At 38.3% G+C, this 27,603-nt stretch overlaps 1 protein-coding gene across 2 annotated transcripts in view; it reads right to left on the bottom strand.

The window, feature by feature from the left end:
* LOC100880368 (Tie-like receptor tyrosine kinase) overlaps positions 1–27,603 on the bottom strand; it is a 255,904-nt gene that overhangs the window by 6,990 nt on the left and 221,311 nt on the right. Inside the window, exons 2-6 of one of the 2 annotated variants that reach the window (XM_076538409.1) lie at positions 23,351–27,363; positions 17,007–17,132; positions 16,067–16,177; positions 14,554–14,740; positions 5,988–6,169 (exon numbers count right to left, since the gene is read on the bottom strand). In XM_076538409.1, the coding sequence (XP_076394524.1) occupies positions 5,988–6,169; positions 14,554–14,740; positions 16,067–16,177; positions 17,007–17,132; positions 23,351–27,363 (4,619 nt within the window). The remainder of the gene's footprint in view (positions 1–5,987; positions 6,170–14,553; positions 14,741–16,066; positions 16,178–17,006; positions 17,133–23,350; positions 27,364–27,603) is intronic. The other variant, XM_076538419.1, reaches the window with a different exon arrangement.

Here is a 27,603-nt window from a genome sequence, read left to right as displayed (position 1 = left end):
ACTTTTATCTCCTTTAGATGTTCATTACCCTCTGTCACCAGTATCCCAAACTCTTCGGTTCCCAAAATTAATTAAAAATACCAGCGTGTCAGCTATAATATATCGTACTTTCTACCTGTAACACCGTTATCATTGTGGAACCTGTTCTAAACGAAAACGATTCATAAAAAAGTATCGGTTCGATGCGAAAGATTGGAAAATCTCACGAACTGGCCGTTTCAACATGGCGAATGCTAATGAACCTTTGCCATTCAATGTCAAGAGCAGCCGGATGTGTATACGTTTTATTATACGTTTTAGATTTATTACGTGACCTTTCGATCGAACGTCTCGAGGAAAAAGATCGAATCTGAATCCATTTAGAAACGAGATATCGGGTTTTTACGTCTTAGCGATTTAATAAGGAAAAATATATTTTTGCAGTTGCATTCGATTGCTTTTCTACTTGTTGAAAGAACAGGTGAATCACTTTTTAAGAGAATAACAATGGTCGATAGTCTGAATGTTGTTCCTTCGATAAATATTTTGGACAAGTGTTCGATCGGTTATAAATATCGTAAGTGGATGTCTTTATTTCTGATGGATTGTTATCGTTATTCAGTCAGGGTTATGTTTGCATTATCTGATAAGCAACATTTGTTTATCTGTCGAAGGAGAATCTCTTTTGTTAAGGTTTTCGAAGAAAGTCGAAAGTGAATAATTCGTTGGAAGTTCCAGATGTTTCTAAAGAATTTTGTCTTTGCGTTTGAGGTCAGACGGCTGTTAATTTTATGATAAAATATGAACGAACGAAAGGACAAAATAATATGAACAATACTGCCAAAGAACAGTAATACAGAATTTAGTAATTGACAAAATTCTATCAAAATTTAAGTCATTTTTATGTTTGTTCAAAAATATTGAATGAACTATGTTCAATAAGGTATCATTAGATTTTTGTGTCTATGTTTTCAGAACGTCACTAAGTTTGTCTTTAGACACATTTGTTATTATGAAAATCTCAAATGTTGTAAAAGAAATGGCTTCAAATATTGTATAAAAATAAAATGAATGTTTCACGCAATATTTGAATTCGCACAAGACACTTAACCTCAACCTCTAACCTATCATTCTAACCCTTATACCCACGAAAATATTGCAAAATGGTAAAGCCACTAACGATAAGATCACAAAATTAAAAATAGAAAATGTCTGAATATATCAAAAACAAAAACAGTAAGTTATAAATTAAAAAATAATAAAACATATGTTCTGCATAAAATCAAATATCTTGTAAATGAAATTCGATGCATTTAGACTCCATTTGATAATTAAAATAATAATTTCGTGAAATACTGGTAAGAAACATATGGAAGTAGTGAGTGACATCGTTTGAGAACCATTGGTATCGAAAGTGTAACACTTTTACACACAAGTCAATAAACTACAATTTACATCGTCTCATCTTTCCTCGTTACTCGCAGCTTCCATTTTCAATTAAGTGTCCCATGTGTACCGGCCTTGAAAAGAATTTCTGCGAAGTCGTATACAATCTTTGATTGAAATCGACATCCTGACTCGGTCGTTCTTAAGTCGTCCTTCCAACGACGAGCACAGGATACTGATTCCAATCGTTCCTGTTGCTTCGAGCGTTTCGAACGTATGTATCTTCTTAGGAATCATAACCGGTCGAAGATGATGCTCGACTATTTCGCATTTTTCCACTCAATAATCGACCATGATTCGCTACTGAAAACCAGTCATTATTGCTCTTTAACGAGGAAGCATTTGCGTTTCAATTCATTCATCCGGAGGAGAATCGAAAACGTTAATAAAATTTGATTATATATTTTAAGATCGATCGAGGATTCTTAACTGATCTTTTTCGGTATTGGAGAGTATTGCCTATGGATCATTCGATGGTCGCAGGGTTAATTAATGAGGAATGAAATGGAGGTGGGAAATGGGATTCGAAAATTTGATGGAAAGTTTTCAAAATTCTCAAATTCCAAAATTCTAAAATCCCAAAATTCTCAAATCCCAAAACTGCCAAATCCCAAAATTCTCAAATTCCATAATTTTCAAATTCCAAAATTCTTAAATTCCAAAATTTCCAAATCCCAAAATTGCCAAATCGCAAAATTCTGAAATCCCAAAATTCTCAAATTCCAAAATTGCCAAATCCCAAAATTCTCAAAGACCAAAATTCCCAAATCCCAAAACTGCCAAATTCCAAAATTCTCAAATTCCATAATTTTCAAATTCCAAAATTCTTAAATTCCAAAATTTCCAAATCCCAAAATTGCCAAATCGCAAAATTCTGAAATCCTAAAATTCTCAAATTCCAAAATTGCCAAATCCCAAAATTCTCAAAGACCAAAATTCCCAAATCCCAAAACTGCCAAATTCCAAAATTCCCAAATCCCAAAATTCCCAAATCCCAAAATTCCCAAATCCCAAAATTCCCAAATCCCAAAATTCCCAAATCCCAAAATTCCCAAATCCCAAAATTCCCAAATCCCAAAAATTCTCAAATTTCTTAAATTTCCCTAATCCCCCAAATTTCCCAAATTTCTCAAATTCCCCAAATTCCCTACATTTCCCAAAAATCAATATCCACGAATTAGAACTATTTGACATATAATTTTATTTCAAAAGCACATAAAAACGAGCCTAACAGTTAACATAGATAATTTTCCAACGCTTCGGAGACGTTTATCGTGGTCGTTCGAGTGAAAAAGAACCTTGATGTTCTTCAAGCCGGAATGCACACCACGTTTTCCTTCCGATGAGTAATTACTGTCCACTAACTTCAGAAAATTAGCTTTCGCGTAGCAATTCTTCGAAAGGATTACGGGGACGTCAGCAATTTGACATTCGAAGGATATAATTAATAATTGTTCGTTCGATTACCCGTCCTTGCGAAAACTCTAAGGAATTCTTCCCATTTAAAAGATTCCCTGTTATAAAATAGCAATTTTACCATAGATAAAGATTTGTCTTTTTGTCGAAGAAGTCACTTCAAAAATATTATTTTTGGAATTTTTAAATTTCTCAGAAAAATCTTTACAGAGAAGGTTTACTTTGGGTGTGGGTATGTAATTTATTTGGTAAACAATGAGTTCATTTGAAGGATGACGTTTGGGCGGAAAAAATTGTTTCCTGTTGATATGTCTGTCTTATTAGTTTTATTATTTAACTAGCTTAGTGTTTTACTTCTTTATTTCACTGTTTTACTAGTTCACTACTTTACTATTATACAATTTTACTATTTTATTTTATTCTTTAATTTCTTCTTCTTTAATTCTTCTTTACTTTGTTTTCTATACAGTAAAGATTCGATGTCGCATTCATTTTTACACAACTTTGAAACAAGACAGTAAGGCTATCTTAAATTTTTAGTTAAAATAAAATTAAAACTCTTTTGAAGAACAACTATTATACAATATAAACGATGAACAAATTTCAGAGAGCTTTGTTTACAAATCAGCTAAAATCGTGAGTTCATTCGAGTACAATAAATTAGCGATTCATTCACCTCAAAACGAAATTTGGAACCTGTCCCAAGAGAGAAAATAAAACTGCTAATTTTTTAAAAGGGAGAAAGGATCCGTGACAAAATCCTGTTCGAATCGCGTGCACTGGCAACTCAAGCTTTAATTGGTACAAACGTCTTCGCGTGTTCCTGCTAATGTACGTTTATTGCTTGACAATCGGCCGCGGGGTGGCCATAACGGAATTCGTAGCTTTTGAACGCACCACGACCCTCGTTTTTGCCCACTGACACAGATTCACACACTCTGTACCAAGGTGAAATAATATTTGAGGTACAAACACCGTTCGTTCGCAACCTGTTTGTCGAACCGTTGCTTCTTCGCTGGCGACCTTCAAAAATGTTGTGTTCAGACTTAACCAATGATTTATTGAATTTTGTTATTGGAGATTTTTTTGTGAGACATTTTTTAGCTGCACTTTATAGCTTTGACAGTTGTATGACAGTGAAAAATCTTTAATATTTGGACTTGTGGAAATTCTGAAGAAAAATTCAAATTTTGGCGTTCTTAAATTTTGAAGTATTTAAATTTTTATTTTTTTAAGTCTTATAATCTGTGGAGTTTAAATGATTAAATCTTCAAATTTGTATGTCCTCAAATTTATGTGTCCTCATATGTGAATCTTCATATCATATCATATGTACCCTCAAATGTGTATGTACATCCCCAAATCTCTACGTCCCTGAGTCGTTATTCGCCCAAGTCCCTACATCCCCAAATCCCACCATCCCTAAATCCCTAAATCCCCAAATCCCAACATCCCCAAATCCCAACATCCCCAAATCCCAACATCCCCAAATCCCAACATCCCCAAATCCCAACATCCCCAAATCCCAACATTCCCAAATCCCAACATCCCCAAATCCCAACATCCCCAAATCCCTACATCCCCAAATCCCACCATCCCCAAATCCCTACATCCCCAAATCCCTAAATCCCCAAATCCCAACATCCCCAAATCCCACCATCCCCAAATCCCTACATCCCCAAATCCCTACATCCCCAAATCCCTACATCCCCAAATCCCTACATCCCCAAATCCCTACATCCCCAAATCCCTACATCCCCAAATCCCTACATCCCCAAATCCCTACATCCCCAAATCCCTACATCCCCAAATCCCTACATCCCCAAATCCCTACATCCCCAAATCCCTACATCCCCAAATCCCTACATCCCCAAATCCCTACATCCCCAAATCCCTACATCCCCAAATCCCTACATCCCCAAATCCCTACATCCCCAAATCCCTACATCCCCAAATCCCTACATCCCCAAATCCCTACATCCCCAAATCCCTACATCCCCAAATTCGTACATCCCTAAATCCCTAAATCCCTAAATCCCTAAATCCCTAAATCCTTGAATCCTTGAATCCCTAAATCCTTGAATCCCTAAATCCTTGAATCCCTAAATCCTTGAATCCCTAAATCCTTGAATCCCTAAATCCCTAAATCCTTGAATCCCTAAATCCTTGAATCCCTAAATCCTTGAATCCCTAAATCCTTGAATCCCTAAATCCTTGAATCCCTAAATCCTTGAATCCCTAAATCCTTGAATCCCTAAATCCCCAAATCCCTAAATCCCCAAATCCCTAAATCCCCAAATCCCTAAAATTCCATCTCACCCTCCCCCCATCGTAATATCCGAAATCTTCAAATTCCTAAATTAAAATATCCAAAAACTTTTCTGTAATAAATAAATTAAGAGGATTTGCAGAGATTTTAAGTGAATTAAGAACAAAACGGACGTGACATGAAGTAATAACATCAGAGGTAATTTTTCGATACGGTGTTGCTGCAAGTGGGCGATCTCCGTCTCGTTTTTTCGTTCGAACGCTAAGACCATTCAGGCACGCGAGCACACAAAATCATAATAAATTCTCAAGCAACACCAAGAGGTCCCGTAAAAGTAATGGAAGTACCAATAAGGCGAGGCAATAACTCAGAACGCTTTTTAATATTTCATTGAAACTCGTGCAAGATACTGTGCGCGGCGTTTACAAGAAATTAAGGAGACTAACGACCGATTATAACGCATGGTTAGAAACATCAAATGAAATTCTTTGGTTATATCAATCTCCCTTAATGTGTAATTAAGTTTACTTTATAGGATACAAATTTTTATCTAGAAATAGTATTATTAGGAGAGTATTATTACGAGTATTATTATTTTATATTTCACCGTTCATTTATTTTTTTCTACTTCTAGCATTATAAATACCTATTTAATACTGAAACCACCAAAGTCGTATTGTTAAGTCACGAAATTTGTTAAGATATTTTTCCTTATATTTACGTGTGCCAACCTATATCTTAATTTGTTTATTTATTCTTCAACTCCATCTTTAATTTTAAAGCATGTGTATTTTACACACCGGTAGATTTAGTGTTAAAATAGTGTAATGTACTTTGGAGTGCATAGATCGTTGAAATAAAAATAAAGATGGCTGACCTTTTTGGACGCAAGATACTCCATTCCCCTAGCCACGCAATATCCAAAAACTGTGAGGTCCCTGGACGTGAGCGCTGCCGAATCCTCGCTGAAATTGTAGAAATCCTGCCTGGTACGATGGTCGCGAAGATACGCCAGCAATTTCCCGTACATCACGTACTCGAGTATGAGATAATGAGGCTCTGCAAACAACCGCGGTTACATAATTAATTTCCAGCGGGGCTTTAAAGTTTCATGAAATTACAGTTTGATCAAACGCGAACGTCCGGGTATGGAGCGTGCAGAGGATTAGAGGGACCCCCATGGCGAGCGTACGATGGCTCGAGGTATATGGGAAGGCCCTTAAAGTAATTTAACCGGAGCACTTTCGGGCCCCCGTGGGTAGTATCCGGCTGATTGTAACTTATGGCGCCGCTTTTGCTGCCTCCACCAGCTCGTAACTCTCATATTAGGCTAGCATTACAGCCCTCTAATAACTTCGGTTTGTTAACCGGGCGTATTCTTTCTGTCGGTCGTTCGCCCGACGATTCACAACGCGCCACAATATTTGTACTCGAAGAGATACGCGGATCTAATTATTCAAACCGGTCGCGTTGGATTCTCATCTTGTTTCAATTGGATGGCTATGCAGTTAATCTTTATTCTTTTTTAGATTGTTCACATTTAATGATAAGGTTAGATGCGAAGTTCACTTCATGCTACAATTTGACTACCCGTGGACGAAGTAACGAAACAATTTCCATTTTTGAATTTATGGGTTTCAGAAATTTTGGACGTTGATTCAACTCCTTGCCGTACAATTTATTTATCAGATGCGTCAGTCAGAACTAACTATTCAGAGCTATATCATTAAAACAAAGAAAATTAAAATGCGAGTATTTTATATTCAGCAACCATTGATTACGCAAGTTATAGTTGTACCTAAAGTTCAAGTTGAAGAGTGCTATAAATTTGAGTAAAGTTTGTTACATTTGAGCTGTGAGTGCATTACAAGCGAGACTCGTCAAAATACAGGAAGGTTAAATTGAAATGTTTCAAGTGAAGTATCTGGAAGTAAGAAATTTGAAAAATTAGAGTTGTGAAATTTCAAGATGTGAAGATATAGAGATTTGTAAACGTAGGATCCAATGATGAATATTGGATAGTGAATCTAATAATGATTGCATCACGTATAAGTCGAATCCTTTGAGATTTAGACCTTGGACCCAAGATGATCCACGTCAGACCCTATAAGCCAAATTTGTCCAGGTCAAATTCTATAACTCTAACTAAGCCCTCGGCTAACCTCTAATCGTTCGAATCGGATCTCGTAACCTTGAAGCGACGTAGGAGTCTATTGATCATAAGACAGTGTAAATCATGTCCCACGACCCTGGGGTCATCCCATTTAATCCTTTGTACTCGACAGAGGTTTCGCCATTCGATTTGTTACAGTTTTCTATTTGAATCTATAATGTTATATATGTGATTATAAAACAGACAATAGTGGAAATTTTAAGATAAATAATAATTTAAAAAAAGTAATTTCTAGTAAAAATTTTAGAATAGCTATCTGTGAAAATACTTTTAAATAAAAAATAATATTTTTGAATGCAAAGCGTTACTTTTAAAGAATTTTTTAAATTCGACTATTACTTATTTATAACTAACAATTTGTTATGTTTCGATAATGGGTGTACGGTAATTAAAATCTCAGAGTGATATTCTTGAACGAAGTAAACATTGCTAATTCGAAATAATTGCGTCGAATATCGAGTGTCCATTATTCGCATCCTTAGCACGGAGGAAACGAAGCTTCCTGCAATTCGCCGAGATTCCATTTACATAATTAGGGGATAATTACTGTCAGATAGTGTGACACGGAAAAATTAGTACCCGGTGCTCGGCTAACTGGACGCACGTGGGTGTTTAAACGCTGCCGTTTAACTTCGAATAAAGATGCAGATATGTAAATTGGCCAACTTTTTCTTTCGCTAAAAATGTTCGAATATTTTGCATAACTTATATCACTGAAATAAATTGTAGATTCGATTCTGAAAATATAATGAAACGCTATTGACATTTTATAAATCCATTAGTTAACAATCGATTAATTCAACACGCAATTAAAAATTTCACACCCGTTTGAGGAAAATAACTGAATAATTTAGTACGACAAAAATGAATCGCAGAATCTTGCAAGTTGATACAAAAATATCATTGATGATTTAGAAATCCATTAAACGTCCATAACTACCAAAGAACTAAAAATTCGTATTCTGCACTTGACTAGGGAGAAAGTGAAACGACAAACAGTCTGTCAAGAAATATGAATACGATACGTTTCAACGAACGATATATATACTTGGACGTAAAAGCGGATCGGTAGAATTTGTCATCGATAACCGGTGGCTGCCATATAACGATCGCGGTGCACGATAGTTTATAGCGGGCAAAGAGATCGCGGAGCTGTCACGAGATCAGAATATACGGCACAGAAACTTGGCCCCTTAATACTGCTCCTAATTCATACACGATAAAGCGCCGAGAAACATTGTTGCGAGCGAAAAAAACTAGTCGGATTTCGATTGCAAGTTGAAAAGAGAAATGTAATTGTGATTTACAGATTTTCTAACTACTAACTTTCCAAGTTGTTAAACTACCGAACTTTCACATATTCAAATACTGGAATTTGTGAAATTCGTAATTTTTAATTTTACAAATTATCAATTCGTCGAGTATTCAATCGATTTTTCAATTTCTCAATTATTAAATTTTTCAATTTTTCAATTTTTCAATTTTTTAATTTTTCAGTTTTTCAATTTTTCAATTTTTCAAATTCTCAAATTCTCAATTTCTCCATTCTTCAATTCTGCAGTTATTCTATGTTAAATTGCAGTTGTTCAATTGCTCAATTTATGCCATTATTCAATTGTGCCATTGTTCAATTGTTCAATTATGCAATTTCTCGAACATACAAATATTCAAGTATTCAAAGTATTCAATTATGTTTAAGTACTCAAACATTCAAATCATCAAACATGAAGTTACAAAATGTAAATCAGAAATTAATTGCTGTTCACATTCCTCATATAATTCTTCATCGCGAAGTCACCCCATAATTATAAAAAAAATTACGACTATCTAAAAATTCATAATGGCGAAGTGGAGGATATTATAAACATTCCACTATAATGAAAGATGCCATAAAAATTTAGTTCACCCTTCGACAAGGTTAAAAGCGTCGAGTTATTATCGAAAATAATTGATAGGGTACTACTTTTGACGAGAGCCGGTCGTCAAAGGACGAAAACGTCGCTCGCGAGGAATCCGAGAACGCGCCCACCAGCGCCGAAACGATAAACGCGAGAAAGGGGTTGGGGCCAAGAAATTTAGAAGCCGTAAATCTTTAGAAGCCGTAAGTCCACGAGGGCGTGTTTTTTCTTCTATGTCGAACAGAGTCGAGAAAGGTCCTCCGTGAAGACGCGCCCCAAAGAGAACACGCTTTCGGCCTCAATAGACCTTGATGATCGTAGACGATCATCGAGACCATTCCTTTCATCCGCATCCTTTTTGTTTGCGCCCCTTCTAAGTATAGATGTTAACAAAAAATATCGCACAAACCGTTTCGAATTGTTTTGTTGCGTTTAGTAATCCTTTATACAGCTTCAGGTTTAGACTTTTTTTAGTAGTAATGTGATCTGAAGCCTATCGCAGAACTCATAGGAATATTGTGGGGTATAGGGGGTCTGAATTTATTTTTGTCACGGACGTTTCATATTGTAGTATTATTTAATTTTTTAATAGTGAAGTAATCGGTTGCTGTGATTTTTATATCATGAAGGTGTTAGATTGACTTTACAAGTCTTTTCATTTTCAAATTGTCAAATTTTTTAGGGCTTTTATGAATTTTTAAGTTCCTCAGTTCTCAAACTTCATGATTCTTCAATTTCCTAATTCCAAAATTTCAGAACTCTCAAATTTCGATCAAAACCTCCCCAATTTCCATCTTCCTAATTTCCCAAGACCCAAAATTTCCCACAACCCTAAATTCTCAATTTTCTCCTCAAATCCCTAACATTCCCACTTTCCTAATTCCAAAATTTCAGAACCCCAAAATTTCGATTAAAACCTCCCCAATTTCCATCTTCCTAATTTCCCAAGACCCAAAATTTCCCACAACCCTAAATTCTCAATTTTCTCCTCAAATCCCTAACATTCCCACTTTCCTAATTCCAAAATTTCAGAACCCAAAGTTTCGATTAAAATCTCCCCAATTTCCATCTTCCTAATTTCCCAAGACCCAAAATTTCCCACATCCCTAAATTCTCAATTTTCTCCCCAAATTCCCAACTTTCCCACTTACCTAATTCCAAAATATCACAACCCCCAAATTTCGATCACAAATAACCTCCTTAACCTAAAAGCGATTTCTCCCAAAACAGGAAAACGTTTTCTCCCAAATCCTGATACGTTTTCACAGAAACTTCTCCCATCTAAAAATGATCCCCAACATTTCTAACGATACCAGGAAACGGCACGACTAGGGGCGTAATTTGAAGACACAACTAGAAGAGCATCGATTAGCATACAATCGGGAAAAAAAGGCTAGCGCATAAGTATTAGGGGACCGATACCTCGACGTCAAATCCAGATCGACGTTCGATCGTATCGATCCTCCTGTATCCTCTTCAGGCTGAACCTCATACGAACGATCATTTCGCCGACTTAATAGACGTATTGTGCCATGAAGATCGTCGCCGTGGGGACGCGTATGGAAATTTATACGATCAGACCGACGATACCGAGCGGACTCCAACGAAACGAGTATAATGGCCATCCCTCCTCGAACTGCTGCACGACTAAAACTTCACGATTGTCTCGTCCCACTTTTTGATGTCTCAAGCTCATACCCTTGTCGTTAAACCTTTCGCTACTGTGTACGTGCGGCGTGAACGAGTCCTTTGTGTCTTTTATCAACGTGTGTGATTACAATGTTCTTTACTGAGGAGGTGCATTTACCTTAGTTGTTACAGTAATTTATATATGAATGCAACTGGATTTGTATGTATAATTGAGATTTGTCAGTTTTCTAGATGTGATTTAGAAAGGTTTGAGCAATTGGTATTTTGAAATTTTCGGATTTGAAGATTTTTTAGGTTTGAAATTTTCGGAATTTTGGGTCTTCGAGTTGAGTACTGATGGTCTCAAGATTTGCAACTTCGCAAATTCTCAGATTTCCGAATTTATGAAATTTCTCAAATTCTGATATTTCCGAATTTCCGAATCCCCAAATTTTCACTTTTCATACATGCAAATACGCAAATTCTAAACTTATGAAATTCTTAGGACTTTAATTATCTAGATCCCCAAATCTCTGCATCTCCAAATCCCTACATCCCCAAATTCCTACATCCTCAAATTCCAACATGTTAAAATCCTTACATCTCCAAATTCCTACATCCCCAAATCCCTACATCCCTAAATCCCTACATCCCCAAATCCCTACATACTCAAATCCCTACATCCCCAAATCCTTACATCCCCAAATCCCTAAATTCCCAAATCCTTACATCCCCAAATCCCTAAATTCCCAAATCCCTACATCCCCAAATCCCTAAATTCCCAAATCCCTAAATCCCTAAATCCTTAAATCCTTGAATCCTTGAATCCCTAAATCCTTGAATCCCTAAATCCTTGAATCCCTAAATCCTTGAATCCCTAAATCCTTGAATCCCTAAATCCCTGAATTCCTAAATCCCCAAATCTCTACGTCCCTGAGTCGTTATTCGCCCAAGTCCCTACATCCTCAAATCCCACCATCCCTAAATCCCACCATCCCCAAATCCCAACATCCCTAAATCCCAACATCCCCAAATCCCTACATCCCCAAATCCCTATATCCCCAAATCCCTATATCCCCAAATTCGTACATCCCCAAATCCCTAAATTCTCAAATCCCTACACACCCAAATCCCTAAACCCCCAAATCCCTAGACCCCAAATCCCTAGACCCCAAATCCCTAGACCCCAAATCCCTAGACCCCAAATCCCTAGACCCCAAATCCCTGGATCCCAATATCTCTAAACTCCAAAATCTCTACACTCCGGAGTCCCTAGACCCCAAAATCTCTAAGCCCCCAAATCCCTAGACCTTAAAATCCCTAAAACCCATATCTCCAAACATGAAACTCTGAAAATTCAAAATTTGAAGAATTAAAAAATTTTAAAACCCATTCCAAAAATCTTGAAAATTGAAATAAAGTTTGAAGAGCATCAACATAATATTTATCAGCAGTTAACAAATGCAGGGGTTAAATTGAAGATTGAAATAATTGTATCGTAAGTAATTGTAATTACAACATGCCGTGACACATACGTCTTTTTTTTTCTCCGGCGCAGTTAACGTGTTAATTACGAATCGTGATTAGAATAGGATACGGAATTATTTAACTATCTTGTTTCGATGTAATAGGCAATCAATTATACCGTCTTCAATCGGACGGTAATTACTGACACATACGTAAACAGTTTTGTAATGTCCGTGATGTATTATTGTTTGAAATTCGTAGCGTCATCGTAAAACTGAGTCGTTTTTTATTTTACGCCTTAAATTTCAATACGTGACACCAGCAAATTGGTATGTGATGAGCTCTGCAAAAATATACTTCGTTCTGGTGTATTCTGACGAGTTCTTGCAGGATACATTAAATATGAACTAACACGTTGCATAAGCATTACAAAAATATTTCAATTGCAAAACTCTGCGAATAATTTACAATTTACACCTTTTTAATTGAAATTTCTTTTTCTCATAAAACGTTAAGGAAAACTTCATATACAAAAATTGAACCTTGAAAGTTTCATAGAACTTCCAGAAATCTAATCCAAGTTCTTCATAATTAATTCTAATAAGGAATATACTAGTACGTCTCGTTTACAATAAAGAAGAGATGGTTTTCGCAATTATTCAACTGCGTAGATCCTCGTGTCCCTCGTTCGAGGAGGCTGTTCACGACACTATTACTCAATTACCGGCAGGATGATGGCGTACAGCATCGTCGCGAGAACGAGTAATCGATCTTCCTTTTATTTGCAAAACAATAGCGCACGTGTAAACAATCACGCGGTAGTCAAATGAAAAAAAAAAGAAAAAAGGCATATCGTTGGTGACTCAATGACAAGGAATGCTTATCTCGCGATTCCCTAACGATGCCGATACGCATTGCGATATGATCGAACGATCATCCTCGAAACGTGGAATCGTAAATTAATGGAGGACGCGTTGCTTGACCGAGAAATATCCAGGGACTCGAAACCAGTTATTACGTTTTACAAACTTCACGAGCATCGTATAATGAATTCCAGAGAAAAACGCGGGAGGTCAATTCCTGTTAATATTATCGATCGAACGTGAAGGTGTTAAAAGTAGCGAAAGGTCTGCGAGATTGTGATACGCGTTGATTTTATGATAATAGAGATAAATTACTAGATACGGAGGTATTTAATTATACTGGGTGTCTAATGAAGCCTGTTCTGGAGGAAGCTGAGTGGTTAACCTTTTGCAATTCAAGCTTTTTGAGTTTGAGTAGGGGTGAAGTATACTTGAGGAAAATTTGCACTTTGAGATGCATATTGCGAGTGTCATTAATTTTATTTGGGGTGTATATTATCATTTGTATGTAATTATGAAGTTGGACGATATTTTGTTTGTGCTTAATATTTGTAGGGCCGGTTTAGATTGTAAATTGTTGATATTAAATATGAGAAAATGATATGTGCCAAGAGTACAATTTTTCAATTCTAAAATTGCGAATTCGGAAATTTCGAAATTCCCAATTACGGATTACAAAATTGTGAATTCTAAAACTTCGAATTTCAAATTTTGCGAATTCCAAAATTTCAAATTCCAAAGTTTTGAAATCTCAAAATTCCAAGTTCCACAATTTCGAAATTCCAAAATTTCGAAATACGACGATTTGAAATTCCGTGATCCCAAAATTCAAAATTGCGAATTCCAAAATTTTGAAATTCCAAGATCCCGAATTCCACAATTTCGAAATTCCACGTTTTAAAATTCCAAAATTTCGAATTCCACGTTTTGAAATTCCAAAATTCTGAAATTCCAAAATTCCAAATTCCAAGGTCCCGAATTCCAAAACTGCGAATTCCAAGATCCCGAATTCCAAAATTTTGAAATTCCAATTTCCCGAATTCCACAATTTGAAAATTCCAAAATTTCGAAATTCCACGTCTTGAAATTCCAAAATTTCGAATTCCACGTTTTGAAATTCCAAAATTCCAAATTCCAAGATCCCGAATTCTCAAATTTTGAAATTCCAAAATTCCAAATTCCAGAACTTCGAACTCCAAAATTCCAAATTCCAAAATTCTGAAATTCCAAAGCTCCGAATTCTAAAATTCCGAATCCCAAATTTCAAAAATTCCAAAATTCTAAGATATCAAAATTCCAAATACCTGCAGTCCCAAATCCCCACGAAATTTCAACCCAATTATAATTTTAATGCCCATAAAATTGCCCGCGACAAAGTTGTATAACCAACAAAATCCTAAATTTCGAACTCACCTTGTTCAGTACAGCAACCCAAAAGGGTGACGACATTCGGATGACTGCCAAGTTGCTGCATAATTTCGAGTTCTCTAACCAGATCCTCTTTTTCTCGATCGGAAGCACCTTCTTTCACGGTCTTGACTGCCACTAACCGAGTGGTCCCCTGATGTCCGGTCAAATCATCGGCTTCGGCCTTCCACACCTAAACGACACGAAAACCATTGATTTTACTTTACAACTTTCTAACAACATTTTAATTACAAGCTTCGTCTTTTACGTAAAACCAGTACGAAACGTTCCATGTCACGTGTCATCCCTTACACGCGAAATTACGTAACGAATTAGCATTACCTAACAAAAGTTTCCGAAGCTACGGATAATACATTTTTTCCTGTCAATTAAAACAGCATTAAGATCGATGGTATCGATTATTGTGCATCGACATTTGTTCTCCATATTATGTGACAGTGGAAAGACGATGGTTTCGTTGGTATTCCAAGAATGATGTGTTTGTGAAGTAGAAATCATGGAGAATAATCGATCATTTCGGTGTTTGTCTGGTTAGGTACCTGGAAGATTCGTTGGAAAACCTTGAACGCTGATAAGCACAAAAAATTCGTGCGTTTGCCTGTCGAACACTCGAAAACACAATGTGTCATTACGGTTTCCGTGAAACGTTATATAATTAATGATTTATCATTGAGAAAAATGTCGGTGCTGAGATCAGCACGCGAACTACAAAATTTTCCATCGAATGGACGGTGATTATGGAGGTTGCTATTGTGAGAGAACTGAGACCTTTTCATGGACTCAAATTTTCAAGTTTATATGTAGATTTTGGAACTTGAAGATTTTTCTGATCTCTTGAATTTTTGAGGACTTAAATTCGTAAGCTCCCAAAATTTCAAATTCTTATGTTTCACGTTACCTAAATTCTAAATTTGTAGTTTCTAAAATCCTACATTCTTAATTTTCTAAATTCTCACATTTCTAAATTTTTTACCTCCCCAAATTGGTATGTTCCCAAATTGTTACATCCCCAAATTGTCACTTCTCTAAATTGTTACATCCCCAAATTCTCACTTCCCTAAATTGTTACATCCCCAAATTGTCACTTCCCTAAATTGTTACATCCCCAAATTCTCACATCCCCAAATTGTCACTTCCCTAAATTGTTACATCCCCAAATTGTCACTTCCCTAAATTGTTACATCCCCAAATTGTCACTTCCCTAAATTGTTACATCCCCAAATTCTCACATACCCAAATTGTCACTTCCGTAAATTGTTACATCCTCAAATTGTCGCTTCCCCAAATTCTCACATCCCCAAATTCTCACATTCCCAAATTCTCACATCCCCAAATTGTTACATCCCCCCCATAAAAAATAAAACGAGTGACTGTTTTCTGAAGAATTTCAGGCTGTTTCAGGCTGAAACCCGCGAACATCCAACGATTTATTATCACGCGACAGGCCACGAAATTTTTGTTGCTCTCAGTTTGTTCGGAGCAGAAAATAGCGGCTTACCTGGCCGAAGTTTCCTTGGCCGAGGACCGTTTGTAACCTAAGCTTATCTCTAGGAAACTCCCATCTCGATTCTTGTGACGGTGGAGGTGGTGGTTTCTCCGCTTCGTGACACTGAACAGGAAAAGAAGACTGTATTGAATCGCGAACGGTAATTATTTAAAAATGCCTGACGAATAAATCTGCGGAGGGGTCTCTTTGATGGTCGTGCCGCGAATTATTATTTACACTGCGCGAAAGGGACCTGATGCCTTGACAAATCTGCTGAACCGATCCGTTGGAAACATTGCGCTTGGTTATGTTTGAACTACTTGAATGATTGAGACAGTGGTCAAAGAATATTACAAAACTGTCCAATTTTATTCTTTTGATTGTAAGGAAATCAGGAATGTTATTGGTGAGGTATACCAAATAACTTGTGAGCGATTTTAAAAAAGTAGACTGCACTACTTTAATGATGTTTCACGGCAAAAGCCAATACAAGAATGTCTTCCTTGACATGATTCTGTCTTGGGGACACCCTCGTCAGCATGGCTGTTTAGGGCCCTTGGGCCCAGCGATGTTCCCTGAGGAAGGGGAAGTGCAATAACAAAAAGTAGATGGCCTGTGTCGACCGTTCGTTAATTTCTATTTTCTAACATGATGTATGTGTTGTATGATGTATAACATTGACAGTGTTGTACGATGTATAATATAATCGACACAAAATGTGAAATATATATATTTTGCATTATATTTCATAATTCGCAATAAAACGCCTTTACAAGATATACTCATTCAATATGAACGTATGAAAATCTTCAATTTCACTTCAAGTTCGAAGTGTCCCAACTAAATTATTTTTAAATTGTGATACGAGAAAGTGACTGATGCAAATTATTGTATGGGATCAATACGTCAGTACGTGATGTAATAATTAATTTATCGCTAACTCATTGCTCACCAGATGCTGTATCCTCGGCAACTTCGTGATGGCCTTTTCGATAGACGTTTTGAAGTCGCCATTTTCAAGATTCAGCGCGTCCTTCCGGCAACTGATTTCCGACGATGTGTCTGACTCTTCGAGCACCTGTACAAAATCAACATCATCGTGATTCATTTGTTGAACGAATATATTACAACAGTAGACGTTGATGGCGCGAATATTATTAGCTGTAGCTAGTGATTGGAGAATCACTTTGAATCTTTGAAAGTGAAATAGTATTCTAACCTTTCTTTTTCTAATAGTGATCAGTGACTGACTTATAAGTATTCAATGATGCTTTATCCAACATATTAGATTTAATATTAAAATATTAAATTTTATAAATTTTATTTATTAGGCACAACTAAAATATGTATTAAAGATTTGTAATATTTCTTATTTGGAATAGTAGTATTTAAAGAAATATAATTAAATACATATACAGAGTATGTATCTAATTAGAGTTTAAATTACAAATATAGAATAATTTATATATAATCCATTTTACTCATTTATTGTCAATTTGTTTATATGTTACTGTGTAGCACAGAGTAATTACTGCAGAATAATTATAAAATATATCAAACTACTACAAAGTAATTACACTATACTACACAGAGTATACTAGAATACTAATAAGTATATAGAGTACAAACTATACAAGAAATACATAAAAAAATAAATAATACAATTTAAAGAACAAAAATTAACAAAAATTTTGCATTTATCTCAACAGTCTACTGTCCAAGAATTAAATTAAATTTCAATCTGCTTGAAACGTTTGTATAACTGATACATGTTAGTTGACGTGAAATATCGAATAATTAACTCTTGCATATTATCATGTTTATTTGTTTATGAAATTCAGTACGTGACCAGTCGTTCCATCGAGGAGAAACTATTTACACGCGTTAACACGTCGTACATGACTTTCTCGAATTACGCCGCGAATAAGGAACTTGAAAACGCGTAGAACGTTGGCTAAGATAAAAAAATGACTTTGACGTAAATGCAAGAGAAAATACGTGACTGACTGCTTTTTTCCCGTTCGAGACTGACACGTGGAACGAATGGTATTGAACTGTTAATATGTACCGTGAACGATATACTTGTGCTGCCTTTAAAAGGACTATGCATTCATTGACACTGAAATAATTGATTAAACTTCGTTTCAATTAACCATCATTTAATTGTGACGCGAATCAAGTGCACAAGTAGCTGATTATCTTACATAATGCAAGTAATATACTTTTTACACCTTCTTAACAATTATTTTGAATGACGTTAGAATTGAAAAACGTTGAATTGGATTCAGTTTTTCAATTTGAAGATAGATAGATAGATAAATAGGTAGATAGATAGATAGATACATAGATAGATAGACAGATAAATAGATAAATAGATAGATAGGTAGATACATAGATAGATTGATACATAGGTAGATAAATAGATAGATAGATAGATAGAGTAAATAGAATTCAAGATACATATTAAACATTCTGTATCTGTGAATTATTGAGTTCACAAGTTTTGTGAATTTGAAAATTCTAAATTTATGATTTTGAAAATTTTAATATTTCAAAGTTAATGAATCTCGGAATATATGTTTTTAAAAATTTTAAGACTTTTCAAGTTCTAAAGATGAGAATTTATGGCACTGATATTTCAAGATCTGTAAAATTCCAAATGTTAAGAATTGCAATTAAAAAACTTGTAAACTCCTCAATTTGAAATTTTCGAAATTTCTCAGTTTGAATGTCATAAATTTTAAACATTATATTTCATTGTAGATTACGTGTATAATAATTAGAACTGATTCAAAATGGTCCCAAACATAATCAGTATTTCTTACATTCTCAATTTCTAGGTTATATTCACTCGCCCTCGAAATTCGATACAAAAATTTCTAGCCTATGAAATTAATATTCGATTACATCTCAAGTAAAAATAAAAGCAATTTTCATAAACAATAGTTACGTGGTTACATAAGTTCTTTATTTTCTCGTTAAACCGAGAAATTACAGTGACCGTTAAATCAAAGGACGCAATGGTGTGTTTTCAGTGAAAAGAAAACACCTGGCAGTCGTTTTCATACAATAAACCCGATGATCCGTAATCGTCGATCGACCGATTATTACAGATCTGATGAATCATTCGAGCTTTCGCGAACCTTAAAAATTAAGTGACGACCGAGTTGCTGGGCCCGTTCGTGGCGAGTTCAGGGTCAAGTAGGAAAAAATTTGAAGAAAAAGGTAATACCTTCCATTATTACGATTGACCAATTAGAAACCAATTTCAAGAGACACTTAAGTCCTTTAGGGAAAAACAATATCTTTTTTCCTTGAAACAAATAAAACAATAATTCCTCAATTTCTTTCCGTAAGTCACAAATTATTTTCATCGTTTTTCAGAATAGCTAATTCTGTGAAATTTAAATAATGGTTATTAATGTGTTACTAAGCTGTAAGAAAAAAAAGTTCTCGTTAAATTAGCGAAAAAAGATAATGTAATTTATGCCGAATTTTGCCATTTTATGTTTCATTGTTTCTGTAAGATTATCAAAATTTAAATAACAAAAGACTGTTTTTAAAAAGAATGAAGTTTATTCAGTAACAAAAGTTTTTGTAGATCTATACGTTTCCTCGAAACTTTCATTTTCTCTGTTTTGAAGATTTTAGAAACTCAAATAACAAAAGATTTTATTACTTTCAAAATAGCACCATTATTTCGCAGGTGAAGGCATTTAGCATAAAAGCATTTTATGCGGTTTCGTTTTGTTTTATCGTTTCTCTAATATTTCAACTTGAATGATTTTTATTGCTTAAACAGGATAAAAGCACTAGTCAGAAGTAGACATTTTTTGTTGAAAATCGAAGTATTTTCTTCGAACGCTTTGTTCTAAGTTTACGGATTTAAATAAGAAAAGACGTCGTTACTACGCGAAAAAGAATACACTTTGGAGAAAAGACATTTTTGATCAAAACGTATTTGATTTGCGGAACCTCTTTGATAAAGGAAAGAGATTGCTTTAATTAGACTGTTTTATTATCACGACCTAGAAAGGCTCGGCGAACTCACGGAACACCATCATTAATAAAACTTCAAAGCACTTCCTTGTACAGCCATTTTCCTCCTTGGAAGAAACGATTTTTCATTACGTTTCATTCAGGCTGCTCTAAAGACTCGATGATACTCGGAACGCACGCGAACTCGAACTTAAACCTGTCATTAACACGTTCGCCGCCATGACGCTCTCCGGTCACTTCTTTCAATATACAATATGTCATAGTATACTAATTTCAATATGTACAGTAATTTTAATGTGTATACTAACTTCAATATATACACTAATTGATAACTCAGATATTTACGGGGAATTCGAGGGCTTTTGAAGATTTTGAAAGTTGGAGAAGTTGGATAATTTGGAAATTTAGGAGAATTTTGATAATTCGGGAATTTGGAGATTTGGAATTTGTGGATTGAATTTGGGGTAATTTAAAAATAGAGGCAGTTGGAAATTGAGGAATTGAAAATTTAGAAATTTGGAAATGGGAGAATTGGGAGCTGGGGAATTGGAATTTAGGTATTTGAAAATTTAGAAATTTAAAAATTTGGAGAATTCGAACAGTGAAAATTTGAAATGCAGAGATTTGACATATGTGAAATTTGGCACATAGGAATTTGAACATTGTGAAACTTGGAATGTAGAAATTTGAAATATGTGAAATTTGAAGCGTAGGAATTTGAACATTGTGAAACTTGGAATGTAGAAATTTTAAATATGTGAAATTTGGAAAATAGGAATTGGAACCTTGTGAAATTTGGAATGCAGAGATTTGAAATACGTGAAATTTGGGATATAGGAATTTGAAATATGTGAAATTTGGAAAATAGGAATTGGAACCTTGTGAAATTTGGAATGCAGAGTTTTGAAATATGTAAAATTTGGAATATAGGAATTCGAAATATGTAAAATTTGGAATATACGAATTTGAAACATGTGAAATTTGGAATACAGGAATTTGAAAATTATGAAATTCGGAATATAGGAATTTGAAAGTTGTGAAATTTGGAACATAAGAGACTTGAAATATGTGAAATTTGACATATAGGAATTAGAACATTATGAAATTTGGAATAGAAGGATTTGAAAATTGTGAAAATTTAGAATTTCTTAATATGGATTGTTGGTAATTTGTAAATTGAAAAATTGTGAAATTGAGAAACAAAAACTCAGAAACCTCCAAAATAAATAAAAAACTATAACATTTCATAATTATCTCCATAATCAACTCCATAAATTTTACCTCATAAAACCTCAAGGTTCCCCACCGAAAATTAAGTACCGAGATACAATAAATAATTATCCTCCAATCAGAAAGGTCCAAATTAACATTTCACTTACTTCGGAATATCAGATAATTTGTACTGAAAGAAATTTTAATAGTCCAAGTTCTTCTGACAGAAACCGTTTGATCTCTAACGCGATAAATGCTTCCTGTTGTCCGTATTCGAGCTAATTATCGAATTGTCGAAGGCAATGCTCAGAACGAAAGACCATCTCATATCCAGAAGATATCGAAAGTCCCGGTTAATGGCCGAATGATAAATGCTCGTACGCTTTGATAATCCGCGGGCCTCGTAACGGTACATAAGTGGCAACTACCATGCGATTCGTGTTTCGATTTAGCGATCATCGGTCGGATACGCTTTACGGTACACAATCGTAAATCAATGTTTTTTGCTAGCGATAATGTTGCCGACGAACAGGCTCGAAAGGAAATTACACCCGCCGGACAGGAATCACGGGGATAAAACTGAAACGTGCACTGGTTTCACGTACCATTTCATGTATTCCTCGATTGAAATTATTTCGTTAGAGCAAGGTAAATATTATTTAAAGATCGAATTTCTTCACCGAAGAAATCGCCGTAATCTGCTGGGTGATACTTGAAATAAATCAGGGACAAAACACGATACGAGACGCTAATATTTCCATCGTCACGTGGAAGGCATTAAAACTCTCGTCGAACAGTATTTTTATCTTTCACCAATCTTGTCCGGTTCATTTCGTTATTTCTTTTATTTATGATCTTCACTTAGTAGTTTCTTAAGTAAACACAAGATCCTTATGGAAATTCAAATGTCATTCGTTGATGAGTGACGAGGCTATCAATGTGTTAATTAACTGACACAGTTCGATGTTTAAATACCTGGACATTTCAATGATAGTGTTTTGAATGATTCTGATCAAAAACATCTCATTACCCTACTTCAGCAAATAATTCTTGTCGGTACATATTTTTAAAAAAATATATTTTTAGTCTTCTATTTTTGTATTATTATACTGTCATACTATATTTTACCATTTCATTGCTCCATCTCAAAAATAGTGCCAATTGCACCATTTCGCTATTTTATACATTGTTGTGACCGTATAATTAAAATTAATGTTAATGCATGACAGTACATTTTAAACATCGATAGAAGTATCAACATGATTAGGCAACACGATATATCGTTTAATTAGGGATAATGGTAGGTGATTATAGTTATCCTTAGTAATGGCCTTTTCTATTACTAAAGATAGCTATAACTACGAGTCATTAGATTGCAACTGCGCACTAAAAAATTCCAAATATTTTACAATGACCTTTTCAATGTAAAAAGTACTAACTTTTTAAAATGATAAAATAATTTTGAATTTATTCAAAAGGAAATTTAAAGTTAACTATTTCAGAACGAATTACATCGTAAGGATAGTATTCTGTTAAGAAATACTCAGTGAATATAACTTAAAAGAGATGAATTATTAAAATGACTCTATCAACAGAATTTTAAAAAATGCAAAACCGGTACATTTTGCCAAGACTCTACTTTTTCTGGGTCACAACGTATCACACAACTCAGATTGCCCCGATGACCCAGCCCAGAGGAGTTTCGATCTCGATTCAATCTGTCTGACCTAGAATCCGAATCCGATGCGTCTCGAGTAAAACTGGTACAAAGCAGCATACGTATCACGATCACGGCACATTCACAGTAAATCTCGTAGAAGATTCTGAAAATCCCTAGCGATACAGAAAGAAAGGAGTGCACGAGTTACAAGGTAGAAAAATAACCAGGCCACTGACACCAACCTCGTTCCTACACCTCCACAAACTTTCACGCGAAAAGGAGTCTGGACAGCGGACCAGCGTCAAATGTCACAAGACCACTTTCATTCGACGACCTATATTACATATGCGTACACGGTACAGATGCTTTCTAATCCGTTCGGTCCACGGAGGAGTAGTCTCGGACGAGCCGAAATCACCACTCACCTTACGATTCCTAAGTATCAGTCTTCTTAGAATGAGACCAACGCCGACGGCGATCGGGAAGACGACCAGCGTCGCCAGGATGTAGCTGACCACGGCGACGGTCTCCTGCGACGCGATGGCGTCACCGTCGTGTCTCTTCGATATCACTTCACTGATATTCACCGACTCCCGTGGACTAACCGATATCAATCCGGTATCGAAGAACGTCCTGTTCAGTTCGCCGTTGCTGTACACGGAAGTGTTGTATTCCGGCAGGATCGTGTGATGGTAAACTGGCCTGTGTCTCGTCCTGTTGTTGCCGTTTCCATTCATGGATCCTCTACCCGCACCCATCGGTGGTACCTGAGAGGAGGTTTCGCGAGCATCGTCGTGTTTGTCCTTCCTGGTGGAGTCGGACACGGGAACACGAGCGGACACGTCGTTCGCTACGCTCTTAGAGGTCACGGTGTCGTTGGCTTTCTCGCTCGTTCTGGAAAGCTCAGGTCGCTTCGGGTCCACCGGAAGCTCCGTTCGTCGTTCCGTGCCGCGCGAGAACGAGTTCATGGGCCCGCTGCCGTTGAATATGTCCGACGTGTTATACAGATGCATTATAGGCAACACGTCGTCTTTGTCCTTCGACTCGTCGGAGAGATTTCGTGGCCTGACTTCCGGCGACCTCTCGCCGGACATTCTCTTCGGCTCCGCGATCGAAGGACCGGTAGACGTTTCGGGTTTCGGCTGGCTCGATTCGGAAGTGGTGCTTTGGTCTTGCGGTACCGTGGCAATCTCTATCTGCACGGTGGTCATCGTCGTGGTCGGCACTTCCGTCGTACTTGTCGCGGTTGCGGTCGCGTCTTCGAACTTGGATCCCGTCTTCTCCGAGGGATTCAGGTTAGCCGCTTCGGGCGGCTCGGTCGTTCCAACGTCCGTCACCTGGCTCGTGGACTCGGTCGGCTTCGAGGTGAAAGTCTCCTTCTCGACCGGCGCTCGATCCACTTCCGTAATTATTCTGGGTGTAACTGGAAAAACTGGCGCCGGTATCGGCGCGATAGTCGACACAGTCTCTTTGAGCACGGTCGTTTCGTCGACTGTCGCGGTCACTGTCACGGTCGGCGAACCGCTTCCGCTCTTGGTACCATTAACCATACCGCCCCTGACGTTCCCGTGGGATAAACTACTACCGACACTATCGTTATCGCTTCGAAACACCGTATTCTTGTCTTTGGCATCGAACTCCGCGTACCTGTTCATCGGAGTCACCGTCTCCGTCAGATTACCTCGATCCTCCTCCGTGGAGTTGTCGGACACCCGCGGGGTAGTCGAATCGATCGTTTCCTCCCCAGAAGGAGAGGACGTCGTGACGGCGATTCTCTGCTGCATCGTGACGTTTTCCACCGTCTCGTTTATCGCGACGTTTTTCTCGCTCGTTCGATTCACATCAACGGACGCGAGCTCTCGGAAGCCTCGACCCTCCACCGCATCCTCTGTCTTCTTCTCGGCACCGAAATTTCTCTTATCACCGATCGAACCATTCGACACGGCGAAGTTCTCGTCCACGATCTTGCTGGAACCTTTCACCCTCCTGCTGGACGAGCCGATCTGGCCATTTGTCGGCCTCCGTCTTTTCCCGATTACCGGAACGTCCTCGTCGCCGCTCGCTCCGATTCGCTGATTAAGCACCGCGCTCGCCGATTTCCTGAGGAACCTCCTGTCCCCGAAACCCTCGAGGTCCGTGTTCCTGGTTTTAGTATGGTTCCATCGAACTGCTCCTCGGGCAGCGGTGTTGCTCGGTTCCGTCGGCTTGGCCGACCACGGGCCGCTCTTGTTTACGCTGGTCAGCTGCACCGTCGTCGTCGTTTCGTTGACCGCGCGTTGCTGCGACTGCGGCGCGACTGCGACCACCTTCCTCGGTCGTTCCCCCACCAGGTGTGCCACGGACTCTCCACCGACTGGCTCGACGGTTGTGCCGGCACTGAGTTCCACCGGCGCTCTGGCCGCCTCTATACCACTACCGGCACGAGGAAGCAGAAGAAGAGACGGCGGCGGTGGCTGACGCCGCTGCAGCGATCCGGTCGTTATCTCGGTCGTACCGGTGCTCCGTTCTGGCCCTCCTTCTTCCTCTCTGCTTAACCCAGGTCCGGTGTAGTTGCGCAATAGCCGCGTCACGTTCGTTATCGTGTAAGCGTACACGTGCTGCTGCTGTTGTTCCTGATGTCGATGCTGCTGCCGATCCTGATTCTCCTCACGATCTACCTTATTCCCTTCCGTGCGCTGCCGTTGCTGTTGCTGTTGCTGCTTCTGTTCCCGTAGTCGACCTTTCGGCCGTGCTAGTGCCGGCTCGATCGCGGACACGCTGCTGGATCCGCTCGTCGTTGCCTCGAACGTTGTCGTCGTCGTCGTAGTCGAATGAGCCTTCGTGGTGGGAACATCGCCGGAAGCGACGCTACGAACTCGTTCCTCCGTGGAATCGACCGGTTTAACGGTATACTTCTCCGCGGAGTCCGCGCCGATCGCGAAACCCTGCTCCAGACTTCCCTCGGTTACGATGATCCTCAGGGTGGACGTCTCGGGAGACGTCCACGAGATCCGAAACGGCTCCGTGCTCGCCCGACCGATCTTCTCCCTGGACGTCGACGTCTCGATGTTATTGTTCTCGCGCGAGCTGGAGCCTCGAGGTTGATCCGTTTTATCGGATTTTCTATTGAAATCCGCTTCGTAGTCGATCCTCCTGATCTTCTTCTCTGTTTGATCGCCGTACATATCCATCTCCGTCGAGGAAATCTTGTCCTCGATCGCGCAGTCGCTTTTATCTCGTTCCATCGGGGAAGTATCCTCAACGGTAGAGCTCATCGAAGCAGCTCTGGATTGCTCCACTCCGTTCGACATCGCGTTGGGCTCGCTCGAGGAGTCCGTAGGACGATCGCGGGAAACGGTCTCACTTTCCGTCTCGGTCGGTTCGTACGTGTTCGCGGAAACGGGCTGCTGGTACGGTATCTGGGTCGAGTTGGTCGCATTCCTCGTTTCAGCGACCACGTGGGTAGCAGCACTTCCTCTCTCGTGCCGCAGCTGGCCCGGCGTGTCGGCGTGAGCGGACGGGTTGTCCTCGTGAAACCCGTCGCCACCCGACTTCGTATCCGTGGTATTGCCAGCCATGATAACGTTCGAAGCGATCGTCGGCTCGGTCGGTCTGCTTTTCCTATAATAGACGCCATTTTCCGGGCTCCTGAAGGCATTCTTGATCTTCGACATCTTGTTCTTCTCGACGGTGCGACGCTCCACCGCGATGTTCATCTCCTCGTTTATTATCTCCTCCAGCCGTGGGATCGGCATCGATACCGGCGTCGTCGTGGTGTACCTCTTCATGGAGTACCGTCTTCGAGAACTGGGCGCGGTTGGCGCCGTTGGCGTCGCCTCCACGGAATTGTTCCCCGTATTGTTCTGAGCCTCCGGCTGAATCTTCTGACCGAAATACAGAAACTGAGACATGTCCTCTACCGGTATGTTACTCTCCACCGGCCTGAAGTAGTTGTACAACGACTCTGGCATCGAGACGATGTTCTTCTTCCGAATATCCGTGTCCGAAGATTTCTGACCGGACGTTGTGGAAGATAAATTCTTTTGATTGGTCGAAGTTTCCGTTTTGGAGTCAGGCTTATCGACACTTGAAAGAGTTTCGTTGGATCTTTTCGAACTCTCCACCGGCCGTTTGCTATCCAATTCTTTCGAGACGAATTCGATGTCCACATCCTTGATCGCTAATTCTTCATCGATCGAGTGCTCCACTTTCCCGTTCGCTGATGCCGTCACGTACATCCCATGTTTCGTTTCTTGAGCTTCCAGAACGTCCGACGTTTCTTTCGCTTCTGTGGGTTTTGCACGATTCTGATTTCTAGATTCGATTGGTCGTTGACCCAAAATCTGTCGTCTTCTCGCCGCCAAAATGCTGCGGAGAGCTTGCTCCCTCTTCGCTTTCGACGATGGTAGCTCAGTCTGAAGGGACATTCGACCCTGACGATGATCACCGATCGAGGAATCTGTAAGCAAATACACAGATTTGCGTGTTAATGGGCTACTCTCGAAAATGTATACAATTTTTTAATAATAGAGGATATAATATTTAGTTTTGTTTTGATTGTTCAATTTACAAATAAGGGATCTTTCTCATATTCATTGTCATTTTTTTCTGGAGGTAGTTTTTTCCTCTGAACCGTACATACACATAAGGGGACGCAATCTGAGCTGTCAGAAATTTCGATGCAAATAATATTCGACTG

Source organism: Megachile rotundata, chromosome 1 (genome assembly GCF_050947335.1).
Source record: "Megachile rotundata isolate GNS110a chromosome 1, iyMegRotu1, whole genome shotgun sequence".
In the NCBI taxonomy this organism is placed as follows: Eukaryota; Metazoa; Arthropoda; class Insecta; order Hymenoptera; family Megachilidae; genus Megachile; species Megachile rotundata.
The sequence above is the reverse complement of the archived record's forward strand: the minus strand, read 5'-3'. Positions and strand labels throughout refer to the sequence as shown.